General features: G+C 34.9%; 1 protein-coding gene and 1 long non-coding RNA gene across 9 annotated transcripts in view; one reads left to right on the top strand and one right to left on the bottom strand.

Moving 5' to 3' along the window:
- The window catches only part of LOC127422323 (neural cell adhesion molecule 1-like), a 179,828-nt gene extending 159,075 nt beyond the window's left edge, over positions 1–20,753 (top strand). For 3 of the 8 annotated variants that reach the window (XM_051665752.1, XM_051665751.1, XM_051665750.1), the window contains 4 exons: positions 10,668–10,863; positions 11,874–11,984; positions 17,082–17,684; positions 18,683–20,753. In XM_051665752.1, coding sequence (XP_051521712.1) covers positions 10,668–10,863; positions 11,874–11,984; positions 17,082–17,684; positions 18,683–18,788 — 1,016 coding nt within the window. In that variant the 3' untranslated portion in view covers positions 18,789–20,753. Of the gene's footprint in view, positions 1–7,402; positions 8,278–10,667; positions 10,864–11,873; positions 11,989–17,081; positions 17,685–18,682 lie in introns of those variants that run through there. The other 5 variants (XM_051665757.1, XM_051665755.1, XM_051665753.1 and 2 more) reach the window with 4 other exon arrangements.
- Positions 20,754–25,142: 4,389 nt separating this feature from the next.
- Positions 25,143–25,751, bottom strand: LOC127422440 (uncharacterized). The gene is made up of 3 exons (XR_007894164.1): positions 25,584–25,751; positions 25,331–25,473; positions 25,143–25,240 (listed from the first exon to the last, which is right to left on the bottom strand). It is a non-coding gene; the product is annotated as an uncharacterized LOC127422440 (long non-coding RNA).
- Between the last annotated feature and the right edge of the window lie 405 nt (positions 25,752–26,156).

Genomic DNA, 26,156 nt, shown 5'->3' with positions numbered 1-26,156 from the left:
AGCATCTGGTGGCACTTTCTTAATGCAGAGAGACTCTCTCTTCCCCTCCATGTCTTTCCCTCTCATTAACACTCTGAGATGGCCCTATGGACGTAGGATGGCTGAATTGCTTATCTCTCTGGCATACTAGCCTGTGAATGGACCACATCCAAAGTCTGTTTGTCTCACTCACACCTCAGAGTACAGAAGCGCACTTCTTGCAGCACGCCAATAAGTCAAGATCACCTCTAGACTAGAACTTTTCTGAAGCAACTGGCATTCACATGTTAGATATAATGTTGAAGCCAGAGAACAGCTTGAATGTTGGCGTTTTAGAAGTCTACAAAACTTGGCAGTGATATTGAGTAGTGGTTGATAGATTTGGGTTTTTCTAATGCCAATGTTGATGTCTACAGTAGAATGGCCTATGTAATATAACTAAATGATAATAACTAAATAAACATTACAGAAAATAACAGGGAATTTTTACATTTTAAATTTTTAGGCCTGGAAAATTAATGGAAATCAATAAATCCTATAAAAGTCATGGAAAAGTTATCGAAATTATAGTAAATATATTTTATTCTCGCTGTGCTTAGCTCTAAAATATTTCATCAGCTAGAAGTGCTTTTTTTAAATTGCAACCTCTATACAATTCATTTAAAAATCCTAAACTAGTAATCAAGAGCAACTGAAAAAGGTAAATTCATTTAAAAGAGTTGAAACCCTGTATTCAGCCCAATATTTAATCAAAATTCTTCACAAGTACTTTAAAACTGGAAACGCAGGTTATCCATTGACAAGTTCATCGATAGATTTTGGAGCTGACACAAGGTAGAACTTATGTTTCTGTTCATCTGCCAAGTGGGCACAATTATTAACTGAAGCTGATAGTCTCAAAAAGCCCAAATATTGGCACATTTATCAATCTGGCCCATGTAGCGATCTATCTTCGAATTACCAGTACTTTGGTTTAAAGAAAATCTGTGTATACAGTGCTATGAAAAAGTATTTGCCCCCGTCCTGATTTCTTCTGTTTTTGTGTATATCTCATACTAAATTGTTTCAAAAATTAAAAAAAAATCTAACATAAAACAAAGGCAATCTGAGTAAACACAAAATACAGTTTTTAAATGATTATGTTATTTATTGAAACAAAAAAGTTATCCAACACCTATATCACCCATGTGAAAAACTAACTGCCCCCTTAAACATAATAGCTGGTTGTGCGACCTTTAGCAGCAACAACTGCAACAATACGCTTCCAATAACTGGTGATCAGTCTTTCACAACACTGTGGTGGAATTTTGGCCCAATCTTCTTTGCAGAACTGCTTTAGTTCAGCTACAATGGAGGATTTTCGAGCATGAACTGCCCATTTAAGGTCCTGCCGCAGCATCTCAATCGGGTTCAAGTCAGGACTTGAACTTTAATTTAGCTTCTTTTGAGCCATTCAGAGGTGGACTTACTCCTATGCTTTGGATCATTGTCTTGCTGCATAATCCAGTTGCGCTTGATCTTCAACTCACGGACTAATGACCGGATGTTCTCCTTTAGGATTTTCTGGCAGAGAGCAGAATTCATGTTTCCCTCACTTAATGCAAGTCGCCCTGGCCCTGAAGCAGAAAAGCATCCCTACACAATCACATTACCACCACCAGTGGAATTCTGTGTTTGATTTATGCTAAATGTAATGGGACCCCTGTCTTCCAAACAGTTCCACTTTTGACTTCCACTTTTGTTCACAGAACATTCTCCCAAAAGGTTTGAGGATCATCAAGGTATGTTTTGGCAAAATTCAGAAGAGCCTTAATGTTCTTCTGGGCTAGCAGTGGTTTTTACCTCGCCACACTTCCATGGGTGCCATTGTTGGCCAGTGTCTTTCTGATAATGGAGTAATAAACAGTGACCTTTATTGATGTGAGAGAAGCCTGCAGTTCCTTGGATGTTGTCCTTGGCTTTTTTGTGACTTCCTGGATGAGTCATTGCTGTGCTCTTGGAGGAATATTAGAAGGTCGGCCACTTCTGGGAAGGTTCACTACTGTTCCAAGTTTTCTCCATTTGGAGATAATGGCTCTCACTGTGTTTCTTTGGAGTCCCAGAGCCTTTGAAATAGCTTTGTAACCCTTCCCAGACTGATGTATTTCAATCACCTTTTTCCTGATTTCTGGAATTTATTTCGACCTTGGCCTAGTGTGCTACTGGGTGAGACCTTTTAGCCAACTTCATGCTGCTGAAAAAGTTCTGTTTAGGTGTTGATTTGATTGAACAGGGCTGGCAGTAATCAGGCCTGGGTGTGTCTAGTCCAGCTGAACCCCATTATGAATGTAGTTTCATAGATTTGGGGATTTAGTAACTAAGGTGGCAAATACTTTTTTTCTCACAGGCCCAGTTGGTATTGGATAACATTTTTTGCTTCAATAAATAACATTATAATTTATCATTATCATTGTGTTTACTCAGATTGCCTTTGTTTTATGTTAGATTTAGTTTGAATTTTTGAAACAATTTAGTTTGAGATAAACACAAAAACAGAAGAAATCAGGATGGGGGCAAATACTTTTTTGCAGCACGTGTGTGTGTGTGTGTGTGTGTGTGTGTGTGTGTGTATATATATATATAAACACTGTATAAAAAATAAAAAAATAAAATAATTTAACTTAATTGAAAAATACTTGAAGATTAAATGACATTGTTTTAATTTAATTGGTTCATATATTAATATTTAACATTTTAATAAATATGTTTGTTCAGTAGCATATATATTTTATCTGTGGTATAGGCATTGCTAAAGAAAATCCTGAAATTTCAATGGTTTTGATATTAATTACTGAAATGTTGGTATTGTGACAACCCTAATCACTGTTTTTGTGACATACTATTGACTTTCAATCATCACATCAAAATTAATATGACCTTTTCACACAAGCACTGACATCATGTATATGTGTTTTATTAATCTAGTGTAACACAATCAATCCTCTACGCTCCTCTACACATATAATAACCTCCATTGTACTTCAGATGAATGATTGCTGTTCTTTAGTCACAGATGAATGAGCACAGGTCTGAAGTGTTGTGGGCACTCAACTGTTTCACAAAGTTTTCTCAACTCATCTGCAGCAGAACATTAACAATCATTCTGAGATCTTGATTAACATTCACTTTCTGTAGAACATTGTTTATTAAGTGGCGCACCTTGTGGTCTTTGAAGACATTTTTCAAACCATTTGTCTGGTCGCAAGGTAAAACAATGAAGTCAAAGTATCCTCTAATAAGTATCCTATTATATTAAATTATAATAAATAGCTCATTTCTTGCTACTCACTGTGTTGGCTGAGGTACTTTGTACAGTTGTGCTCAAAAGTTTGCATACCCTGGCAGAAATTGTGAAATTTTGGCATTGATTTTGAAATATGAAAAAAACTGTCTTTTATTTAAGGATAGTGATCATATGAAGCCATTTATTATCACATAGTTGTTTGGCTCCTTTTTAAATCATAATGGTAACAGAAATCACCCAAATGGCCCTGATCAAAAGTTTACATACCCTTGAATGTTTGGCCTTGTTACAGACACACAAGGTGACAAACACAGGTTTAAATGGCAATTAAAGGTTAATTTCCCACACCTGTGGCTTTTTAAATTGCAATTAGTGTCTGTGTATAAATAGTCAATGAGTTTGTTAGCTCTCACATGGATGCACTTAGCAGGCTAGATACTGAGCCATGGGGAGCAGAAAAGAACTGTCAAAAGACCTGCGTAACAAGGTAATGGAACTTTATAAAGATGGAAAAGTATATAAAAAGATATCCAAAGAAAAAGACGTGTGGTTGTTTCAAGGAGCACAATACTTGTTGACCCCTCTCCAAACATAGTGCTTATGGTTGTGACCATAAAGCTCTATTTTGGTCTTGTCACTCCAAATTACAGTGTGCCAGAAGCTGTGAGGCGTGTCAAGGTGTTGTCGGGCTTATTGTAACCAGGACTTTTTGTGGCATTGGCTCCTTTCTGGCAACTCGACCATGCAGCTCATTTTTGTTCAAGTATCGTCGTATTGTGCTCCTTGAAACAACCACACCGTCTTTTTCCAGAGCAGCCTGTATTTCTCCTGAGGTTACCTGTGGGTTTTTCTTTGTATCCTAAACAATTCTTCTGGCAGTTGTGGCTGAAATATTTCTTGGTCTACCTGACCTTGGCTTGGTATCAAGAGATTCCAGAATTTTCCACTTCTTTATAAGTGATTGAACAGTACTGACTGGCATTTTCAAGGCTTTGGATATCTTTTTATATCCTTTTCCATCTTTATAAAGTTCCATTACCTTGTTATGCAGGTCTTTTGACAGTTCATTTCTGCTCCCCATGGCTCAGTATCTAGCCTGCTCAGTGCATCCACGTGAAAGCTAACAAACTCATTCACTATTTATACACAGACACTAATTGCAATTTAAAAAGCCACAGGTGTGGGAAATTAACCTTTAATTGCCATTTAAACCTGTGTGTGTCTCCTTGTGTGTTTGTAACAAGGCCAAACATTCAAGGGTATGTAAACTTTTGATCAGGGCCATTTGGGTGATTTCTGTTACCATTATGATTTAAAAAGGAGCCAAACAACTATGTGATAATAAATGGCTTCATATGATCACTATCCTTAAATAAAAGACAGTTTTTTTGCATGATCAGTCATATTTTCAAAATCAATGCCCAAATTTCACAATTTCTGCCAGGGTATGCAAACTTTTGAGCACAACGGTATATAACATGTACATTACAAAGGAAAGTGCTAATTCAACTTGTTTTGCAGTAACATCTTCAGTAATTTTCAGTAACATCATCCTGTTATTATAGTGCAATAAACAACTCCCACTGAGTTCCACTCAAAACCTTTTGATGGACTTTTGCATGCTTTGTTTTGTTAACTGGATCATTCTCAAGAAACTATGGCATTTATTCCATACAATTTCAGGGAAAAAAAATATATATATTTATTATAAATGTAATTTGAAAAGGTTACTGCTGAACTGTGAAGAAATCATATTTTTCCACCTCAGGCCCAAAGTACTGTAACCATATAGACATTGGGGGACCATTATAGGGGCGTGTCCCTTTTAAAGCATTTGTTGAGCTAATCCTGTTACATTTCAAATGTTTTGGGTTTGAATGTTATAGGGTTAAAGACCATTGCAAAAATGTCCAATAACAGCCTTAGCTAGCTAATATAATTGCACTAAAGTTTTTTAATGAGTGTTTTTGTACTTGTTTTTGTGCCAAGAACTATATTTTGTCCTGTAAAAAATGTATCAGTGTCATTTTATCCATAACACAGAGCTGAACTAATGAGCTTCTCTAGGCCAATATATGTTTAAACATAATGAAATACTGATACAAACCATATGAGAAACTTACCTTTAAAACCAAGTGCTCAGAAATATTTATGAAGGATGAAATCAGAAGGATTTATTTTAAAGGAGCGAATATCACTGCTTAATAGGGTTAAATGAATAGTTCGGGTTCAATACAAGTTAAGCTCAGTCGACAGCATTTGTGGCATAATGTTGATTACAACAAAATAATTTTGACTTGCCCCTCCTTTTCTTTAAAAAAAGCAAAAATCAAAGGTACAGTGAGGCACTTACAATGGAAGTGAATGGGGCCAATAAAAGCACCTTCATAAATTCTTCTGTTAAAACTCATGTATAATTTTAGCTGTAAATTTGCTTAAATCATAATTTTTACAGTTGTTTTAGGGTTTGTTGACATTACATCATCATAGTAACAAGGTTGTAAAATTGGCTATAACTTTACACAGAAAAGGTTAGGAAGTGGATTTTATCACACTAAAATCATGTTGACATATTGTTTACATTTTGTGGCTATACTTTTGAAACAGTGAGTATTTCAATGTTTACGGATTGGCACCATTCACTTCCATTGAAAGTGCCTCACTGTAATCCAGATTTTCGCTCTTTTTTTCTTTTTCTTTTTAAAGGGCCAAGTCAAAATACATTTTTGTTGTAATCATCATTATGCCACAAATGCTGTCAATTGAGCTTAACTTGTCTTGAACCCAGAATATTCCTTTAAGCAAAAAGTGCATTTTTTGTTTTTTTAGATAAAGTATTTTAGTGGGGAAACTAAATAGTTACAATAATTAAATTAAATGTAGGTAAAATGTATCCATTCTGAAATGTTATAGTGGTGTATGAGAACAAATTGCCTGATATACCAATGATAAACAAACTTTTAAAAATATTTTTATTTTTTTATTTTGTATTGCACACTAAAAATCAAATCTGTTAAATAATGTTTGAGTTCATTATTCTGTTTATTACATATGATAAACAATATAATTAACAGTATTCTTTATATATTACAGTATACAGTATATAATAAACAGTATAATAATCAATCAAATTAACATTAAAGGGGTCATGACATTAGGAATTACATTTTTCTTGATCTTTTAACATATAAGAGGTCATTGTACTATAACAATCAAAACTTTTCACTGCAAAAAGAGCATTTGTTGAAACCAAGCTGCCAAAACTACTCATTCTCTACTTCCTCCACATTGTGATGTCACACTGTGAGACATTTGCATCTGTTAGCCTCCACAACAACATATAAATGCCTACTTCACCTTTATTCACTTCCGTAGCCTGCCCCGTAGTGGTGAGCAGTGAGATGGCAAGAAGAGAGCAGGTCAGTCAAGAGAAGAGAGCCAATCATAACAGTGGGCGTTTACTGTCAAGTCTTAAAGGAGAAGCAGCACCAAACCTGAGCGTTTCTGACAGAGAGTAAGAATAAGGGTGGAAAATGATCGTGTTTTACAAATATATGACTGTTTTTTGTGCAAAAACTTTACTAATATTATAAGTGAACCTCAAGGAACATTTTAAAATAATAAAATAAAGGCAAGTCATTGACCCCTTTAACAATAAACATAAAATATTATACTGTATGTTCAGGATTCTGTTTATTATATCAGTAGTAAGTTATGAGGACACACATACTCTAGCACACAAATGGCACATTTTCCTGAGAATGACCCAACTATTGACACTCATTTTCTCATTTATCCTGAGCTTGTGCTTTCATTCATTCATATTCATTTTCCTTTTTATCCTGACTTTGCCTTTTCATTTTGAATCTTTTTGTTTGTAACTGTTGAAACTTTTATGTTTCTGTGTTTGACAAATTTTTCTGCCTCTTGTTTTTCTCTCTCTCTCTCTTCCCATTTCCCTCTTTGCTTGTTTCTCTTTGTCGTCCTGTCATTGTTCCCGGGCTCGGATTTGGACGGATCATCGCATGCACACATAACACAAACGTTCTGGTGCCAATACTTTTCTTCCTTTCCTTTTATTTATTTTTTTCATGTTCTTATTGTGTATTTTGATCTTGTGTCTGTGTTTGTGGTTTGTAGTCACTCTGAGCGGTTCTTCACTCTCCTACACTCTAGTGTCCCTCCTGCTGTCTCCGTTATTGCTGCTTTTGCTTTGATAGTGTAGTGGAAATGTTTTCTCCTCATGTTGAGGATCTTCTGCATGATTTGTTTCTGTACTACTCTAATCCATGTGCTGGGAACACTAAGCCTCATGGGCAAAAGTAACTCAGAATACAACTAAAGAAGAGACAAAAAATATACATATATGTCAGTTTCAGTTTACCAAATGCTTTTGACTGTGCTTTTTATTTTATGTAATTAAAAATCTAATCTATAGATACTTGTACTTTAAACTCAAAGACCCCATGAAATCATTTGACAAGCACAGGTTTATTTCCTTTGTTGACATTTTTTGACAGAACTTGACAGAAGTTTTGGGCTGGACAAAGGGCTCATCCTTTTTTTTTTTTTAAATAAATTGCCAATAGGCTTTAGTTTTATCACAACCATGAGCCATGATTTGCTAATTGCTAATTAGTTGCAGAGGGAGGGACATTCTAGAGAGCATTTAATTGGACAAAAATCTGTGTAGTGCAAGATGAGTCGTAGTTTTGGTCTATTTTCCTGGAGGAGAAAGACCGAAAATTGTAAACACGCTTATCTGATAAAGGTTAAATTTGCCCACTTTTAGGGGTGCGCTAGCATATAGGTGGTTTTAAAGCTGACAGACATGTATTAAAAGCCACAAACTCCAAAAGGTGGAGTGTGTAATTTTTTGCATCACTACTGGCACTTAAAGAGATAGTTCACCCAAAAATGAACATTCTCTCATCATTTACACACCCTCATGCCATCCTTGATGTGTTTGTCTTTCTTTCTTCTGCTGGACACAATTGAAGATTTCTAAAATAATAGTTTAGCTCTGTAGGTCCATACTATGCAAGTGAATGGTGACCAGACCTTTCAAGCTCCAAAAATCACACAAAGACAGCATAAAAGTAATCCATATGACTCAAGTGGTTAAATCCATTTCTTCAGAAGTGATGTGATAGGTGTGGGTGAGAAACAGATAAATATTTAAATCCTTTTTTTACTATCAATCTCCACTTTCACTTTCACATTCTCACCCAAAGCGATTGTATCCTATTAGAAGATATAATGTATTAAACCACTGGAATAATATGGATTACTTTTATGCTGCTTTGATGTGATTTTTGGAGCTTGAAAAATCTGGTCACCATTCACTTGCATTGTATGGACCTACAGAGCTGAGATATACTTCTAAAAATCTTCGTTTATGTTCTGCAGAAGTAAGAAAGTCATACACATCGGGGATGTCATGAGAGTGAGTAAATGCTGAGAGTGTTTTAATTTTGGGGTGAACTATCCCTTCAACGGAATAGAAAAATAACAATTTTAGTGATAAAACTACTCGTCATCTTGACAAAATCAATAATATATCAATAAACAGAAAAACAATAATAATGTATGGCCTCTGTGGGTTTCCATGTGTTTGTTTGCAATCATTATTTTTTATTTTTTTATTTTTTTGATGGTGCAGAGATTTTGCACTTCACCTTTAAAGAATGAGAGAATTAAACTCCAAATTAAAAGCAGAGAGAAACTGTTTTGTCTGTCTTATATATTTAATAGACTTTGTTCTACAGATGTTTGAACTAAAACTGTACAAATTAAGTCCTTTGGGAAAAAAAAAAAAAACTTCAACAAATCTTTCAGATGCTATTTTGTTACTTCAAATACTTTTTTGAGGTTTCTACATGAATAACTTACTGTATACGAAACAGCAATGTATTATAGTCACCACTAGGGCTAATGTTTACATGTGTGGCATTATTAAATTAATTTCTTTTTTACATAAAACTGAAGTGTGTTCTCTTTTTGATATCTATCTATCTATCTATCTATCTATCTATCTATCTATCTATCTATCTATATATATATATATATATATATATACATATATATATATATATATATATATATATATATTTTTATGTCTGAGTGACACAATAAAGCTCTTTTCTGTCTTCTAAACATCTGTGACATCTAAACATGTTGTGACAGTTGACATCATGTCATCACGAAATTAAAAAGCATTGGTATTTATGGGTAAGTCATCTTTTTTTTCTCCTGACAGTCAAGCAAATGGCTAAACACAATAACATGTAAAGGGACAGTTTACACAAAAATTAAAATCTATCACCATTTACTCACTCTCATGTTTTTCCAAACCCGTATGACTTTCTTTCTTCCTTGGAACACTGAAGTAGTTGTTAGACAGAATGTTAGCTTCAGTCACCATTCAATTTCATTGCATTTCTTTTTTCATTCAATGACAGCAAATGGTGGCTGAGGCTGCACATTCAGCCTAACATCATCTTTTATATTCCATGAAAGAATGTTATACGGGATTGCTACTACTGCATGAGTGTGAGTAAATGAATAGGAATAGTCTCTTTAAAGCAATAGTTCACCCTAAAATGAAAATTCCCTCATCATTTACTCACCCTCATGCCATCCCAGATGTGTATTACTTTCTATCTTCTGCCAAACACAAACAGATTTTTAGAAGAATATCTCAGCTCTGTAGGTCTATACAATGCAAGTGAATGGTGGCTAAAACTTCATGATTTCAACTCCATGAATCATGATTTCAAGCTTGATTACACTTCCTATCGCCATCTAGAGCTGTGCGAATGCGTCAAGCACTAGGAAGTGTAATCAAGCTTGAAATCATGATCGCCAAGAAGACTGCTGATTAAAATTAATTATATTTGGGTTATATTAGTTATATTGTTCTCACCCAAAACCCAATGGATCGCTTCAGAAGACATGGATTAAACCACTGTTGGATTACTTTTGTGCTGCCTTTATGTGCTTTTTGGAGCTTCAGTGTTCTGGCCAGCATTCACTTGCATCGTATGGACCTACAGAGCTAAATTATTATTCTAAAAATATTTTTTTGTGTGTTCAGCAGAAGAAAGAGAGTCATACACATATTGGATGGCATGAGTGTGAGTAAATGATGAGAGAACTATCCCTTTAAGTGTAGTTTGTTCAGTGAGTGCACAATTATCTGTGTAAAATGAAAGTTTTTAGCTTTGCCTTGTTGCCCTCACCAAGTGTCTTTGCTTTGCTGAATCCTGATAGTGTGATCTGAAAATAACTCCTGCTTACTTGACTTTTACATTTATATGATTTGTGCATTTCTAGGTTTTGTTTGGTTTGATGATTCCTCTTGCTCTGTCTCTCTCTTTATCTCTCTTTCTTTCTCCTGGTCAAGACTCCATGGATGATGGGACGGGTCTGAACACTGGAGTAATTGTTGGTATTCTCATACTGGTGTGTGTGCTGCTCTTGCTGATCGTGGACGCCACCTGCTGCTTCCTCAACAAGTGTGGCATCCTCATGTGCATCTGTGGTAAACCGGGGCAAGGGACTAAAGGCAAAGATATCGAGGCAGACAAAGCTGCCTTTGTGTGAGTATTTACAATGCTCTTTCACTCAATACCAAATGAAATGAAACACTGAAATGTTAATGTGCACTACAGTACGGACTACGAACAAAAACTAAATAGACATGGAGAGAAAATTACTGTAGTTTTTGTATTTTCAATCAATGCTCGATGGTCTAATTAAATAAGAAATACTTGTATCCTCAAAAAATTTACCACCCATTTAGACAGGAAGATGTTAAACAACTAAACACAATTTGCTTCTTATACTTGACGTTTAGAGCGAGGTAAATCTCAAATTGATGACACCACAGCAATAAACCAGCATGCAACAAAGTGTTTCAGCAAATAATGGCACAGCTGTCATGAAGTGAAATGAAATAAGTCTAGTTTAGTTGATGCAGATGGCCTCAAAGCACACTCAAAACAAAATTCTGTACCACAAACTTCATCAAATTCAGTGACTGTCAGTGACTACCAATGATCTGAGCGATTTCAGTCTTTGCTGCTGAATCATAAATACCCCGGAGATGCCAGAGTGATGGTAGTTAAAATTTACTGTGAAATGTAGCTGTAAAGACACATTTAAAGCACACTGCACTGCAAGTGTAGTATGTGTTATCATAGGCAGATGGAACAATTTGTGGTTATAAGTGATGAAAACTAAAATGATACTGAAACTAAATAAAAACTAAAATCAAAATAAAAAAGTGATTTATTTACCATTAAAACAAATTAAAGCTAAACAGAAACTGGAAACCAAAATACAAAATGAAATAATACATATGTATTCCATTCAAACATATCTCTTCAGCTCATATCACACACATAGAGCACTCAAGGGCCTTGGATTGTAAAGCATATGAATGTTAAGCATTAGTTATTTTCAGTCGTATATGCTCTTCTATTATAAGCCTGCAAACCACTGCATAAAAAACAAGAGCTCCTCTTATGCCACAACAGAAGTGACCTCATCAAACTCTACTCATTGCTGTATAATGACCAGATGTGTGTTCCTTTCTTTCCACATATAGTCAAGATGTGTCTAAAGAGCCCATTGTAGAAGTGAGGACAGAGGAGGAGGCCACAGCCAATCACGACGGGCATCTGGAGCCCAATGAGACCACTCCATTGACTGAACCAGAGTAAGCTCAATGTTATGCCGTAGTGCTGTTATTAATGACATCTGTTAACTGATACAACAAACTGCCATCATCACAGAGCATTTGCAGTGCCATTTAATCAGTGTTCCCTACACCCTTAGTGTACCCAATTGTTAGAACAGCCATCCTGCTTTGAATGAATGTTAAATCGTCTGTCCTGACCAACAATGCCAGGAATCTCGCTAGACTATCCAAATATCCGAGTTTTGCCTGTTATCCAAAACCAGTCAACATCAGCAGTTTGTTATGTTAACTTGGTAATACTTTCTATGAAGCACATATTTATAATGCATTGTAAAGGCATGATATATGCATTAAACTGCATTCATAATGTCTCATAATACACCTTATAATAAGCTATAACTTCTCATAAATAATTATAACTACAGTTATATTACAATATAAGACTTCCCCTAGTCATAGTTATACTTAAGGGTATAATGCATTATAACACAAGCAACATCCAATTATAACACATGGCCACATGTGTGATCAACATACATAGAGAGAGAGAGTTTCTGATCAATTTTAACTTGGTAGCTTTACAAGTGTTTTTCTTAATATCTCAAAATTTACATTGAATGGGTGTTATTTTGTATTTTGTGCATATTTAATGTTTATAATTTCCAACATGAGTTGTAATGTTTTATAACCACTTAAAAATATATTATGGTTGTTTAGAAGAAGACATTGCTTTTGTCACTTTACTAAAAGCATACCTATTGCTTTATATATATATATTACAAATATACAGTACTGTGCAAAAGTTTTAGGCACATAAGATGCTTCACAAAAGCATTTGTCTTAAGATGGTTATTTATATCTTCAGCTTTAGTGTGTCAACAGGAAATATACATGTTAGACTCCCAACCATTACTTTTGCAAATAGAAAAGATTAGAATAGAAGAACAGGGAGCCCTGCAACAGATGGCATGGCCCCCACAGAGCCCCCCACTGAACATCGTGTCAGTCTGAGATTGCATAAAGAGACAGAAGCAATTGAGACAGCCTAAATAGATAGAAGAACTGTGGTGAATTCTCCAAGAAACTTGGAACATCCTATCTGCTAACAACCAAGAAAAACTGTATCCAGATGTACCTTGGAGAATTGGTGCTGTTTTAAAGGCAAAGGTGGTCACACCGAATATTGATTTAGCTTTGTTACGTTTACTGGACTTTGTATGACATTAAGTGATAAATGAAAACTATTCATGTCATTATTTTTGAAGACATCCTCACTATGCAACATTTTTCACAAATGCCTAAAACTTTTGCACAGTACTGTATATATTAAATTAAAACTTCTGCAGATAAAATTGGTTGTTGCTGGTGTTATAATGCATTATACTCTAAGGTATAAATATGAATAGGTATGTATTATAATGTATTATAATTGTGGTTACAATTATTTATGAGAAGTAATAACAAATTATCAGGTGTATTATGAGACATTACTAATGCATTAAAATGCCTTTACAATGCATTATCAATATATAGAAGGTGTTACTGTTAACTCTTCTGCCAGCCCAAGATGCAGGCAAAGGCAGCAGGGGAATATAACAGAGGGCAGGAGATGAAGTGATGGTAAAAATGAGCAGAATTTATTGAATAATCTTAATTGCAAATTTCTCAATGCTCAGTCTGACTTCGTCTTTTCAGCACAAATTCAACAAGAGTTATTATACCAAGCAAAGTCAATGGAAAATTACTGCTTCACAACATCGTCCTGTGATGCTGAAGACCTTGAAACTCTTTATCTCTAACTTGTGAAGACAATACAGCACACATAAGATTAAACATAAATAATAATGCATAGCAAGAGGAAGAAACAATATAAAAAGAAAAGTAATAAACAAAATGTAATATATAAAATGACTAGAAAGAAATTAGAAAATATTAGGGCTGTCAAAGTTAACGAGTTAACGCATGCGATTAATTTAAAACGTTAAACGTGTTCATTTTTCTTAATAGCGATTAACGCATTTACCTTTACTATCATGAAAACGCAGAATTTTCATGTGGAGTTCAAAGCAGTGCTTGACGCTGGCGTTGACACCTGATATGAATTGTGAATGCGGCTGCATGATTGCTGCAGCAAAGAGGATAGCCAGTCTGTGGAGGATGAGAGTTTAAGAGATTCAATGCCCATTGCAATGAATACTCAAACTATGGGGAGACTAGTTCTTTTAATACGTCAGCATGTTTAATATAACTTGAATTGGTGCTGTTTTAGTGCATTTCTGTTTTAGTGCATTTCTGTTTTTAGACTTGACTTGACTTGACTTGACTTGACTTGACTTGACTTGACTACCAAACAACGTTACATTAACAATACCTGACAAAATGCATGGCAAACATGAGGGTATAAATACATGGACAAGTGTAACAAGACAACCAATGAACAGACAGAACTATAAACAAGATAACAAGACTAATAAACTTAAACCAATGACAAACTAGAACTGATAACGAGTTAACAAGACAATAAACCAATGAAAACAAGACACATGAACATGGAGGGAAACAGGATATCACATGACCAGGAAACACATGACTATAAAACAGAAAATCACATGACATAAAACACAACTATAGAACGGGAACTAGACTTCCAAAATAAAAGACATGAACAAAAACACATTAAATGTGACAATATTGTTTTCTTTTCTTTTCTAAGAAGGAAATAAATGAATTTTGACAGGAAAAGAAGTATATATAGTCAAATTTCAGCACTTTTAAAATCTGCGATTAATCGCAATTGACTATGAAAAATTATGTGACTAATCGTGATTAGAATTTTTAATCGACAGCACTAGTAAATATATAAGAAATTAATATGAAATACAACGCAGATGTATGTTTGCTTTCTTGAAGCCGTACAAACACTCAGGTTGCCATTAAAAACTAAAATTAGATCATTAGATCCTTTACAATGAACAACTTCTGCATTTTATTCATCTTTCTTGTACTTAGTACATAAAGACAACATTAAAACAGCATTTGCAACGTATTTAAAGCTGCAGCGTCTAAGTTCTGCACCATTAACAGCACCAGATGGAATTGGAAAAATAAAGACTTTTATTGTTTGGTCAAACAGATAGTCTCGCCCCAAAATCACACGATTGGTTGAGCCAATGTTGTTGTTGTTGGGCCACTCAAAAAGCAATTTTAAAAGAGCCACAGTGTTTACACATTTCAGGGGAATCAACCTACCAAACACTTATTATAGTTGCCTCTGCACAGTAAGGTTGGATAGGAGAATTAAAAAAAAAAATGAAAATACACATAGCCAGGAACTGAAAACGGTTCAAGGAACGAAAACCTAATACGAACAATTTTTTTTGCAGAACATAACCGAAAACAGCAACCACTTCGTGTTGCCCGAAAAAACATTGCCCACTGTGGATGTTGCATTCTGTGTACGAAGACCTTTTTAACAACTATGTATAATTACTACATACTGTATACAGAACATCTATGGCTAATCTAGATGCAATTAATACATTATTAGAGGTAAAAAAGTACATTTCTCAGTTATTTCCAAGTCTTCAATGAATTATTGTTAGATATGATGCATTAATACTGATTTGATGCTGCCGGGTTTTGACTCAGAAGCAGATCTGTAATAAAAAATTATACTTGAATTATGCTTGTTATGATTTCTATGCTGATAAATTCACCACACCAGAAAAATGTAATGGCTTATTTTCACTTATTTTGGTGTGGTAAGTGGATTTTTTGGACTTGTTTTTCCAGGCCACATTGCTTGTTTCTCTTGCTAGATCTGCCAACCCCACAACTGGTATTTCACCATCCATTAGCGCAAAGTATGTCATTTAAAAAAAAAAATAAATGTTACTAACCGCTCTTTTATTTTGTTCTAATTGGTTACCATTTGGAAAGGAGGCTGCAGAACTTCCGAACTGGAACAAAAAAATGCTGTTTTTGCTCAGAATGATCTGAAATGAAAAACATTACGTTTTTAGTCCTTGCACATAGCAGCTTAAAATTAATCAATTTAATGTATTTTTCAGTGAAACTGAATTTTCGTCAGGAAACTATGCACAGTGGGATTTAAATTGATTAATCAGGATTTGATTGGATCATGAAAAGTGGGCTTTGATATTATTGGTTAACATTAGTATTCCCTGAAAATACTGCTTTGGTTACATAAGCAGAAATGAAAAGTTGTTTCAGAGGTGCACTGTTAAATTGCACACAATGAGACAAGGGTTGTCTTTAAATGTTTTGGGTTCAGTACAAGTTAAGCTCAATTGACAGCATTTGTTGCATAATGATGATTACCACTGAAAATTATTTCAACTTGTCCCTCGTTTATTTAAAATCTCAATTACACTCAAGACACTTTGAATGGAAGTAAATGGGGCCAGAGTGTTAAAGTGTTAAAACACACACAGTTTCAAAAGTTTAGCTACAAGATGTAAATATTACACGTGTTTTCATGATTTTAATGTGACAAAATCACTTACAGTGTTTACCGGCGTTACGTTGTTATGGCAACAAAGTTGTAATATTGGATATACTCTTACACAAATAAGGTTAGTAAGCAATTTTATCCCACTAAAATCATGTTAACACGTACAATGTTTTTGTCTTGTGGCTATACTTTTAAAACAGTATGTATTTTTTTATTTATCAACTGGCCCCATTCACTTTCATTGTAAGAGCCACCTTGTAACTATGATTTGTTGTTTTTAATTATTATTTTTTTTTTTTATATAAATGAGGGATGATTTTTTTTTCATGGTAATCAACATTAAGCCGCAAATGCTGTCGATTGAGCTTAGCTTGTATTGAACCTGAAAAATGTATTTAATCTTATACTCATGTTTCCCTTCATCCTCTCCTCTCCATGTTTCATACTTTTAGAAGTGCACCCTCTAGTGTCCATTAATAGTTCACAACTCTAATCATAGATGCAATATTGCATTTCCAATCTATATTGCATATCTGTTGTAACCATGTGCCTGCAATCATGATTTGGTGTGTTTCCCTCAGTGTCTCCCTTCTGTGTCGAGATCACCCGTCTGTGTCTCTGTTCTCCCCCTCTTCCTACAGGCAAGTGACGGACACTGCTTCCGCTGTGGTCGACTTGCCTCTTTCTGTGCCCAATAACTCAGACACGGTCACTGACACCTTTGAACTTAGCCAGAGCAGTCCTGCTAGCGAGACCACCACCCTCACTTCCAGCATCACAGCACCTCCCCCTGACCTTAACCACGCCCACATGTCTCCGCCCGACAGCAGTACACCCAAATCCCAAACAAAACCCTCCATCTCATCTACTTCATCTTCAGACCCCATGACCAATGTTACTCTCCTGGTAGACCTGGGTGATTCCCCAGAAACACAAGCTGAGGTTCCTCCAGTGGTGTCAGCAGAAGAACCAGTAGCAGTTCCCCCTAGCCCGGCCACTTCCCCTCCTAGTGTTGTCCCACCAGATGAGATAAACTCTAAAGCCACAGAAAATGAATTAGAGTTGTCCCAGTCTGTTCAAAGTCCTTCTCACTCCACTTTAAATTCCATCAGTCCCTCAGTGAATCACAAACTCCACACTGATGGAGAACTCCCTGTGGCTCAAGACACAGAACTCCCTCTGGATGGGTCACATTCTCTGGGGACATCTGACTCCGATGGCCCATCTGCTCCAGCACAGAACGAGTATGGATCTCTAGACACTCTCTAGATGTTCTCACTCTTTGAGTGTGTGTGTGTGTGTGTGTGTGTGTGTGTGTTTGTGTGTTTGTTGTGGCCATTAGTTGTTTACTGTAATCTCACTGCATGTGATCATCTGAATCAGTTAAATCAAGTGCACACTAAAAGTCTGAAGCTCATCGGTTTGTGCACATTTAAAGGGATAGTTCACCCAAAACTGAAAATTTACTCACCCTCATGCCATCCCAGATGTGTATGACTTTCTTTCTTCTACAGAACACAAACTAAGATGTTTAGACAAATATCTCTGCTTTGTAGGGCCAGACAATGCAAGTTAATGGTGGCCAGAACTTTGAAGGTCCAAATAGCATATAAAGGCAGCATTGAAGTAATCCTTCAGACTACAGTGGTTAAATCCATGTCTTCAGAAGCAATATGATCGGTGTGGATGAGAAACAGATCAATATTTAAGTCCTTTTTTACAATCAATCTCCACTTTCACTTCTACTTCAACATCAACATTCTTCTTTTGTTTTTGGCAATTCGCATTCTTTATGCATATTGCCACCTACTGGGCAGGGAGAAAATTTTATAGTAAAAAAGGACATAAATATTGATCTGCTTCTATACCAAACCTATCATATTGCTTCTGAAGATATGAATTTTACCACTGGAGTTTTGTTGATTACTTGTATGCTGCATTTATGTGCTTTTTGGACCTTCAAAGTTCTGGACACCATTCACTTGCATTGTGAGGACCAACAGAGCTGAAATATTCTTCTAAACATCTTTACTTGTGTTCAGCAGAAGAAAGAAAGTCATACTGGACAGATTTCAAATCAGTCTTATTGGACTGATGGGGATACGATGTGATCTATTGTCTGGGGCATTTTGTCTTTTTGTCTAGAATTAAAACATCAAATGGTGACAAACTTTTTGATAATGTGCATGTGTTCTTTAACTTTTGGTTATTTCCCAAATTAATCTAACTGTCTCTATTATAGGAAAGTTCTGGATGATGAGAGGAGTGCAAATGAAAACGCAGAGCTAAAGAAAGTCGCAGAACCCAACACTGTCTCAAAAACAAACGTCACTGAGAATAAAGCATGAAAAGACGAATAGAGGAGTGGGAGCATCCTAGTGAACATTAACATGTTCATTTAACAGTGCCCTTAATGAATTTGCTGAACAAAAGGTGTATATTCTAAAGACAGGAGTCTTACTTGTAATATGTATGTATGCCTTTTTTCGGTTATGGTTTATTTTCATTCATTTGAGTAAACTTCAAGAAGTTTCAAGAGTTAATTGGACATTTAATTCATTCAATTGAAAGATTATAATGTGTTGAAGGTTCTTGTACTTCTTTGTGCATTTTTCTATCACAAAGATGGTCATTACAACAAGGCAAGGCAAGTTATTCAGGAGAATTATCCATTCAGTAATACAGGAATTCTGATGTATTTCCATAGTGCATTGTTAAAATGTAAAGGATTTTTTATCTTAAGTTAGGCTTGGTTAATTGTTGGTTTTAATTTTATTTTATCACCATATTTTATTTACATTTAACTGTTTTGTCTCTTGGATGTTAATAACATGTAATGGCAGTTATATAAAGACAGTTAATCAGAGACTGAACAAAAATATCATCAAGATATTTTCACTTATTGTTATTTGGTCCAAAAAAAAAAAAAAAAGTAATTATTATTTTACTTTGCAACTAAAGTTTAATTAGATAAAAAAAAAATTCATTTAAAGGGATAGTTCTCCCAAAAATAAAAATTCTCTCATCATTTTCTCACCCTCATGCCATCCCAGAAGTGTATGACTTTCTTTCTTTTGCTGAACACAAACGAAGATTTTTTTGAGGAATATCTCAGCTCTGTTGGTCCATACAATGCAAGAGAATGCTGACCAGACCTATAAAGATCCAAAAATCACATAAAGGCAGCATGAATTTAAGGCAGCTGGACTCCAGTGATTTAATATGTCGTTTGAAGCGATGCAATCACTTTGGGTGAGAAACAGATCAGTATTTCAATCCTTTTTCACTATAAATATCCACTTTCACTTTCATAATGTGAAAGTTGCCATTTATAGTAAAAAAAGGACTTAAATATTGATCTGTTTCTCACCCATTCCTATTATATTGCTTCTGACGATGTATTTTTAACCAATGGAGTCATATAGATTACTTTTATGCTGCCTTTATGTACTTTTTGAAGCTAGAAAGTTCTGGTCACCATTCATTTGTATTGTATGTACCTACAGAGCTGAGATATTCTTCTAAAAATCTTCATTTGAGTTCTGCAGAAAAAGAAAGTCAAACAAATCTGGCATGGCATGAGGGTTAGTAAATGATGAGATAATTTTTATTTTTGGGTGAACTCTCCCTTTAATGTGGATTTCTTATCTTTGGGATTTTTACAGTTCAGTCATTTTTCCAACATGCACCGACTTAACACTAAAATGACTGCTCATTTTTATACCTCTGAAGAAGAATATTTCACACTGTTGACTGCAAGCTCGTGCACTGTGATTGTGTTCTGGAGATGTTCTTTGTCGTATGTTTTTTTCAGGAATATTCACATAGCTTTCTAGTAAATGGTAGCTGATTGTCCTTTTATAACATGATGTATACGAACAGTCCTGTTTGAAACAGGACTAATAGGACACATATTACTTTGATAAGAGTTCCAATGTCATCACTCATTGCATGACCATCTGCTTGCCCATCTCTGATGTTAAAGATTTGATCACAAGTGACAGGCCAGAAGAGGGCGGCCTTACTTGGGACAGTGCATGGCAGTGTGTGACTGGTGAAGAAATGGTTTAATGTTTCAGAAGTGTTAATGATTTGTTTGCATTCTATATATTCAATAACATTTTTGATTATGGGAGAGAATGTTATTATTTTTGCCCATTGTACACAAATTGTTCAGTTGTTCACTGCCAGTTTGCCCCAAAACTGTACATTGTTCCATGTACTGTATATGGGGCTTTGACCAATGAAATAACAGTATGATGGGTATGCTTTAAAATGACATGCAAAGAACACATTTTAATTAAACTCATTGAAACATAAAGTCTGTTTTATTCCTTGTGTATATCAGATCATTTTTGTTTGTTTGTTAGTTTTTAGAAAAAGCTAATTAAAAGCAATAATTTTCACTCTGTAGATGTTTTTTTAATATAATGGATTTATAAAGGTCTGTTCTTAATGATTATTACATAGTATTTTGGTGCTAAACTAATCCAGCAAAATGATAAAGTAGAATCTAAAGGAGTGTTTTTAATCATTATTGTTTATTACCAAAATAATAGTCAAATCAAGACTATAGCTTTCATTTTAAGCTTTTATAAACACATATTTACAAATATTAAGTATCTGTTACTCAGCTAACTATTTTTGGTTCCCATAATGTTCAGATTTTTGGTTATAAAACCTTAAAAATATCATTCCAAAAATGTTGGGAATTGGTTCCTAAAAATAACCAAATGGAAACCTTGCGCTAACATTTGGGTAATGTTCTCTGGAAATCTGTCATGCCAACCCTTACCAATATTTACCAGGTACCATTTTTGTATTATTATTTTGGTAACACTTTACAATAAGGTTATATTTGTTAACATTAGTTAACAAGAACTGAAGATTAACAATACTTACAGAATTTATTAATCTTGATGTTAATTTAAACATGTAGTAATACATTTTTTAAATCAAAATTTGTGTTTGTTAACATTAGTTGAATTAACTATGCTAACAATGAACAATTGTATTGTAATTAACGAACATTAACAAATATGAATAAATCCACTTTTCATTGTTAGTTCATGATACCTAAAGCATTAACTAATGTTAACGAATGGAACCTTATTGTAATGTGTTACCATTATTTTTTTATTCAAAAGTACCAGAGTTACTACAGTTATAGTTAGCTCAATAGAACTGTTGTATAGTGGTATTAGCCCAGAGGTACACAACATAATTTACAAAGTAAACAAAAGTTCACAACACAAAGAAATCAAACCACAACAATCAAGTCACATCACAAAGGCCCTGTTTCCACCTGGTATTAAGATGCGATTACACAAGGCCATGAGAAGTAGGGGTGCTGCAGCACCCCCTGGTGTCGAGATGATGGTTGTTCTTTTCTTTTTGTCAGTCTTTATTTTTTTAATAAACACATTAAAGCATTTTGGATATGTTTTCCTAAAAACTGTATGCTTGAGGAAGTCTTGAGGAATAATTTATAACACTGAATAGAGTCACAATTATTTATAAATCATGAGGGCCTTCATCTCAACACCCCCTGAACACCAAGCCACGTTTGGTCTATTTTAACTGTTGGAGCACCTACTGTAGCTGCGCATCTCATGGTAACACTTTTGGTTTACTATAAGCTGCTGCCGAGCAATTTAATATTAACAGTTGTCAGTGTCTTTTAACGTTACACTGATAGGCTATACTCTTGCTGCAAAAATGTAATCGGCTATGTTCTTGTGTGCTGTGTAATTTAGGCTTTTGAACCTAAAATGTGGATGTTCTTGTCTGCCCTGTGCAAAGGGACCTGGTACCCAGCTAACAAAGTTACGTTAAGATGTCGCCAGACCGGACCATATTCGTCGCAACGACGTACCAACGTAAAGTCGCGCTGATGTAACTTTGTGATTCCCATATACGTTGTGGCGACGTCTTTGTATACGTTGCTGCAACGTGGTGAGGACCTGACAGTAACATTGTGAAGAGGAACCCAGAACGGACCAGGGCCTCGTTTCCCAAAAGCATCGTAAACCTAAGTAGATTGTAGAATCCATCTTACGATTCATCTTAGTTTTGCAGCCCATTTCCCAAAGCATTGTAACTTAAGTAGTACTTGAAAATGCTCGTAGATTTACGAGTGCTCTGGAGTAATCGTACAGCGCTAAGAGCATCATCAGGACACACACTTATACAGACACCTGAAGGACAAATGCGAAATTACACCTGATACCATTTAAACACCTACACTTTAAATATCTACACTTAATGCTAAAACTTTAATATCAGGAAACCTACGTTTTATTTGAGTCTAATAATAATAATAATAATAATGAAATGCATAAAATAGACAGTCTATATAAATGGATGAATAGATTAATTAGTAAACAAATCAAGTTATTTGTGTGGACTAGTTGGACTAGCATGTTAACATGGTGAACCTCGTAATATTCAATGAATGGTTGTAATTAACAGGATCACACACAGGGCCTCCGCTGTCTTCACTAATCCTGGAAGCTTTCATATCGAGAGAAATTTGTGAAAAAGAAATATTCTTGGTACGTAGTGAGTACGATGCAATGACCAAACTATATTTTTGTACCAGCAACATCGCCAGTACGTCTGACATTGCATTTCACTTATGTAGTAATGTTTTAAATCCCACCTTACCTGCAGATAACCAGGGTTGACCTTAATGTATTGATTCTTCACTTCATCTCCAAAAATCTCAGTAACTTCACTATATTAATAAATAAGTCCATGTAAGCATAGAATAAATATTTAACCACAAAACACATTTAGTTATTCATAGTATTTATTTACAAAATATAAACAATATAAGGCCAAATATGGAAAAAATGTTTTCTCACTGGTACACCTGATTTAAAATAGAAAATATATTATAGCAGATTTAACTTTTCTAATAAAAGTGATGAAAAACATTAAATGTTACACTTTGTGAGGCATTGTGAAATTTGTGGAACTGTTATAATTTCAGTGCAATTAACATGTCTTAACCCTTTCAGACCCCAATTATTTTCCAGGGACAAACATATGATCATTTTTTTTATTTCTACTCTAAATGCAGCCACAAATAATAATCAATCCAAAAAATCAGTTTGTTTTCTAAAAATATTTATAGACCACTGGTTTATACAATAGCTGGAATAAAAATACTGATAATTCCACTGTTGGAAGGAAATGTAGCTAAAATATTATAACTGTTAAAAATTAAACAGATTAAGATAGCTTTTATGGGAAACAAAGAAATGAATAACAAATATTGCTGCAAGCACAGATTATTGGGTCAAATATGTCATCTGTATCATGCAATCTGAAAATCATATTTTAGAGTTCCTTGTCTGTAATGGAAACCAATACAAGTCATTGAATCCTAATGGAATATGGCCCCAAACACACTGCAATCATAATGATATTTCTAGTGGAAGCTATTAGAATCCCCCACCCCAACATTCATGTGTATCTCAAAAATGACTAATTTAGCCACAACCTGCTCCTTTCCAGTTCATACGTTTATTTGTTGGCAGTTAACAAATATTACAAATGTTCTTAGCTTCTTAGGGATTCTGAGGGATTTCATGCAATTTTACTGTGTAGACTACTAAAATACTACTTGCACATTAGAAAAACCAAGACAACCAACATCCGATATTACACAATGAATAATTATGTGGTTAACAATGAGATTTTAAAAAACACTACGATAACACCTTACAATAAGGGTGTAAACATTAACATTCATTAACGCAATAGTTAACATCTTTAACAATACATTTAAAGCTTTTATTAACTTTAATGTTAATTCTTATACAAACAAGGCGAATACATTTTGAACACAAGTCATTCGACATAGAGAATCTTAATGTAAAGTGTTACCAACAAGGTCATAAGCACAGACAATAAAACATATTATCAAATCATAAATGAAACAAAATCAATAATACATAAATATGTAAAATGATTGCAATATAACCTAATTAAAAATGTTTCATTCTTCTCCCTCAAAAAGTATGATTGTCTCATCATCACTGTCTTGTTGCTGCTGCACAATCTTTTTCTGCTCCTGCTGCTGAAAATGGAGTATATTTTAGTTCTACAGCAATGTATTACACGTTATAGCCAGTAGGTGGCGACAAATCAGCTTCTTTACACACAATGAATCATTTACTCAACCAATTTGTTGAAAAACAGCAAGTGGTTCTTGACCCAAACAATAGAAGTGAATGAAAACTTCTTTTGAAACTATTTTTGATGGCAGGGGAGAAATGTGTGAACAGGCTAATTTTTGTCTGATACAAGTTATTCAATATTATTTACTAATTTGTGGGATTGTTGTGTAAAAGCAATATCACTCATAATCATGCTGTTGGTCCATATATCAGCATGGCATTGATTACATTCTGAATTACAAATGTACTGATGAACAGACCAACAGCGTGATTGTGATATTGCTTTATTATACTATGGTCTGTTAGAATGTTCGATTCTGATTGGCTGGAAAGGTGCGTGGTTCAAACCGTTGAACCACACAGGTAGTTCCAGTCATTTTTAATCACTATTCGATATTAAAGGAATAGTTCACCCAAAAATGAAAATTTGCCCGCTTCATGTCCCAACTTTTCTGGAAATGGGGTTTGTAGATTGCCCCAAACCATTACAGAGACCCAGTGGTTAAAGCAACTCACATAATTTTGACACCTTGCTGGAGCATGTTTTAGTGTGTCTGCCACAATGTCCTCCACTTTTGCCTGCTGAAGTCCTCAACTGGACCTCATCACTGTCTCTGTGAAATGAAATCCCGTAACAGCAAGTTTTGTATAGCAATAGTTTTAAGTGTAGATTGTTTTGGATTCAATGCCATTTTTGTACTTACCTTTCATAACCTTCATAATGCGTGTTTAGCAGTGGTCTCTTCCGCTTTTTCCCCTTCAATGTGAACTCCTTCCAGACACTGTAGGAGGTCACTGCCCGCATCTCCCCAGGGTTTGGTCCCCCTACAAGACTTAAATGGTGTGTCTGCAAAATAAAATACTTTTTTCAACAGTGTACATTAAATGTATATTGAAAATTAACTTAACTCTGGACTTTATTATTGGGTTTTTGGAGATATTTCACCAGCAACACACCACTTTCTTTTAGTTTGTCTTCAAGGGAGAGGAGTTCCTCTATAGTGCCACATGCATTAAAGTTCAACTCCTCCACACGCTGACTGGTCCCATCACCCCAGGCATGGCAGCTATGGTTCTCCTTATCTCCTTCATCATGCTAATTATTTTTTGGGTGAGTAGGCTCAGGTGGTGATCTGAGGGATATCAATTTTAAGAATGTACGACAGCAAGATTTTAACATCAGGGTAGCACTTTACAATAAGGTTGTATTCGTTAACATTGGTTAACTACATTAACATGAGCTAACAAGAATTACTTGATCAATAAATGCTAATACAGCATTTATTAATCTTAGTTTTTTATGTCTACATCTACTAATTCATTAAGTTGTATCACCCAAAAATGAAAATTTGCTGATAATTTACACACCATCAGGCCATCCAAGATGAATATGACCTTCTTTCTTCATCAGAACAGAAACGAAGATTTTTAGAAGGAAAACCATGCACCCAGTGAAAGTGAACAGCCATCAAGATTTGATAGTCCAAAAAGCATATTTAGGCAGCATCAAAGTAATCCACAGGACTCCAG

The sequence above is a fragment of the Myxocyprinus asiaticus genome, chromosome 31 (assembly GCF_019703515.2).
Source record: "Myxocyprinus asiaticus isolate MX2 ecotype Aquarium Trade chromosome 31, UBuf_Myxa_2, whole genome shotgun sequence".
Taxonomy (NCBI): domain Eukaryota; kingdom Metazoa; phylum Chordata; class Actinopteri; order Cypriniformes; family Catostomidae; genus Myxocyprinus; species Myxocyprinus asiaticus.
The sequence above is the reverse complement of the archived record's forward strand: the minus strand, read 5'-3'. Positions and strand labels throughout refer to the sequence as shown.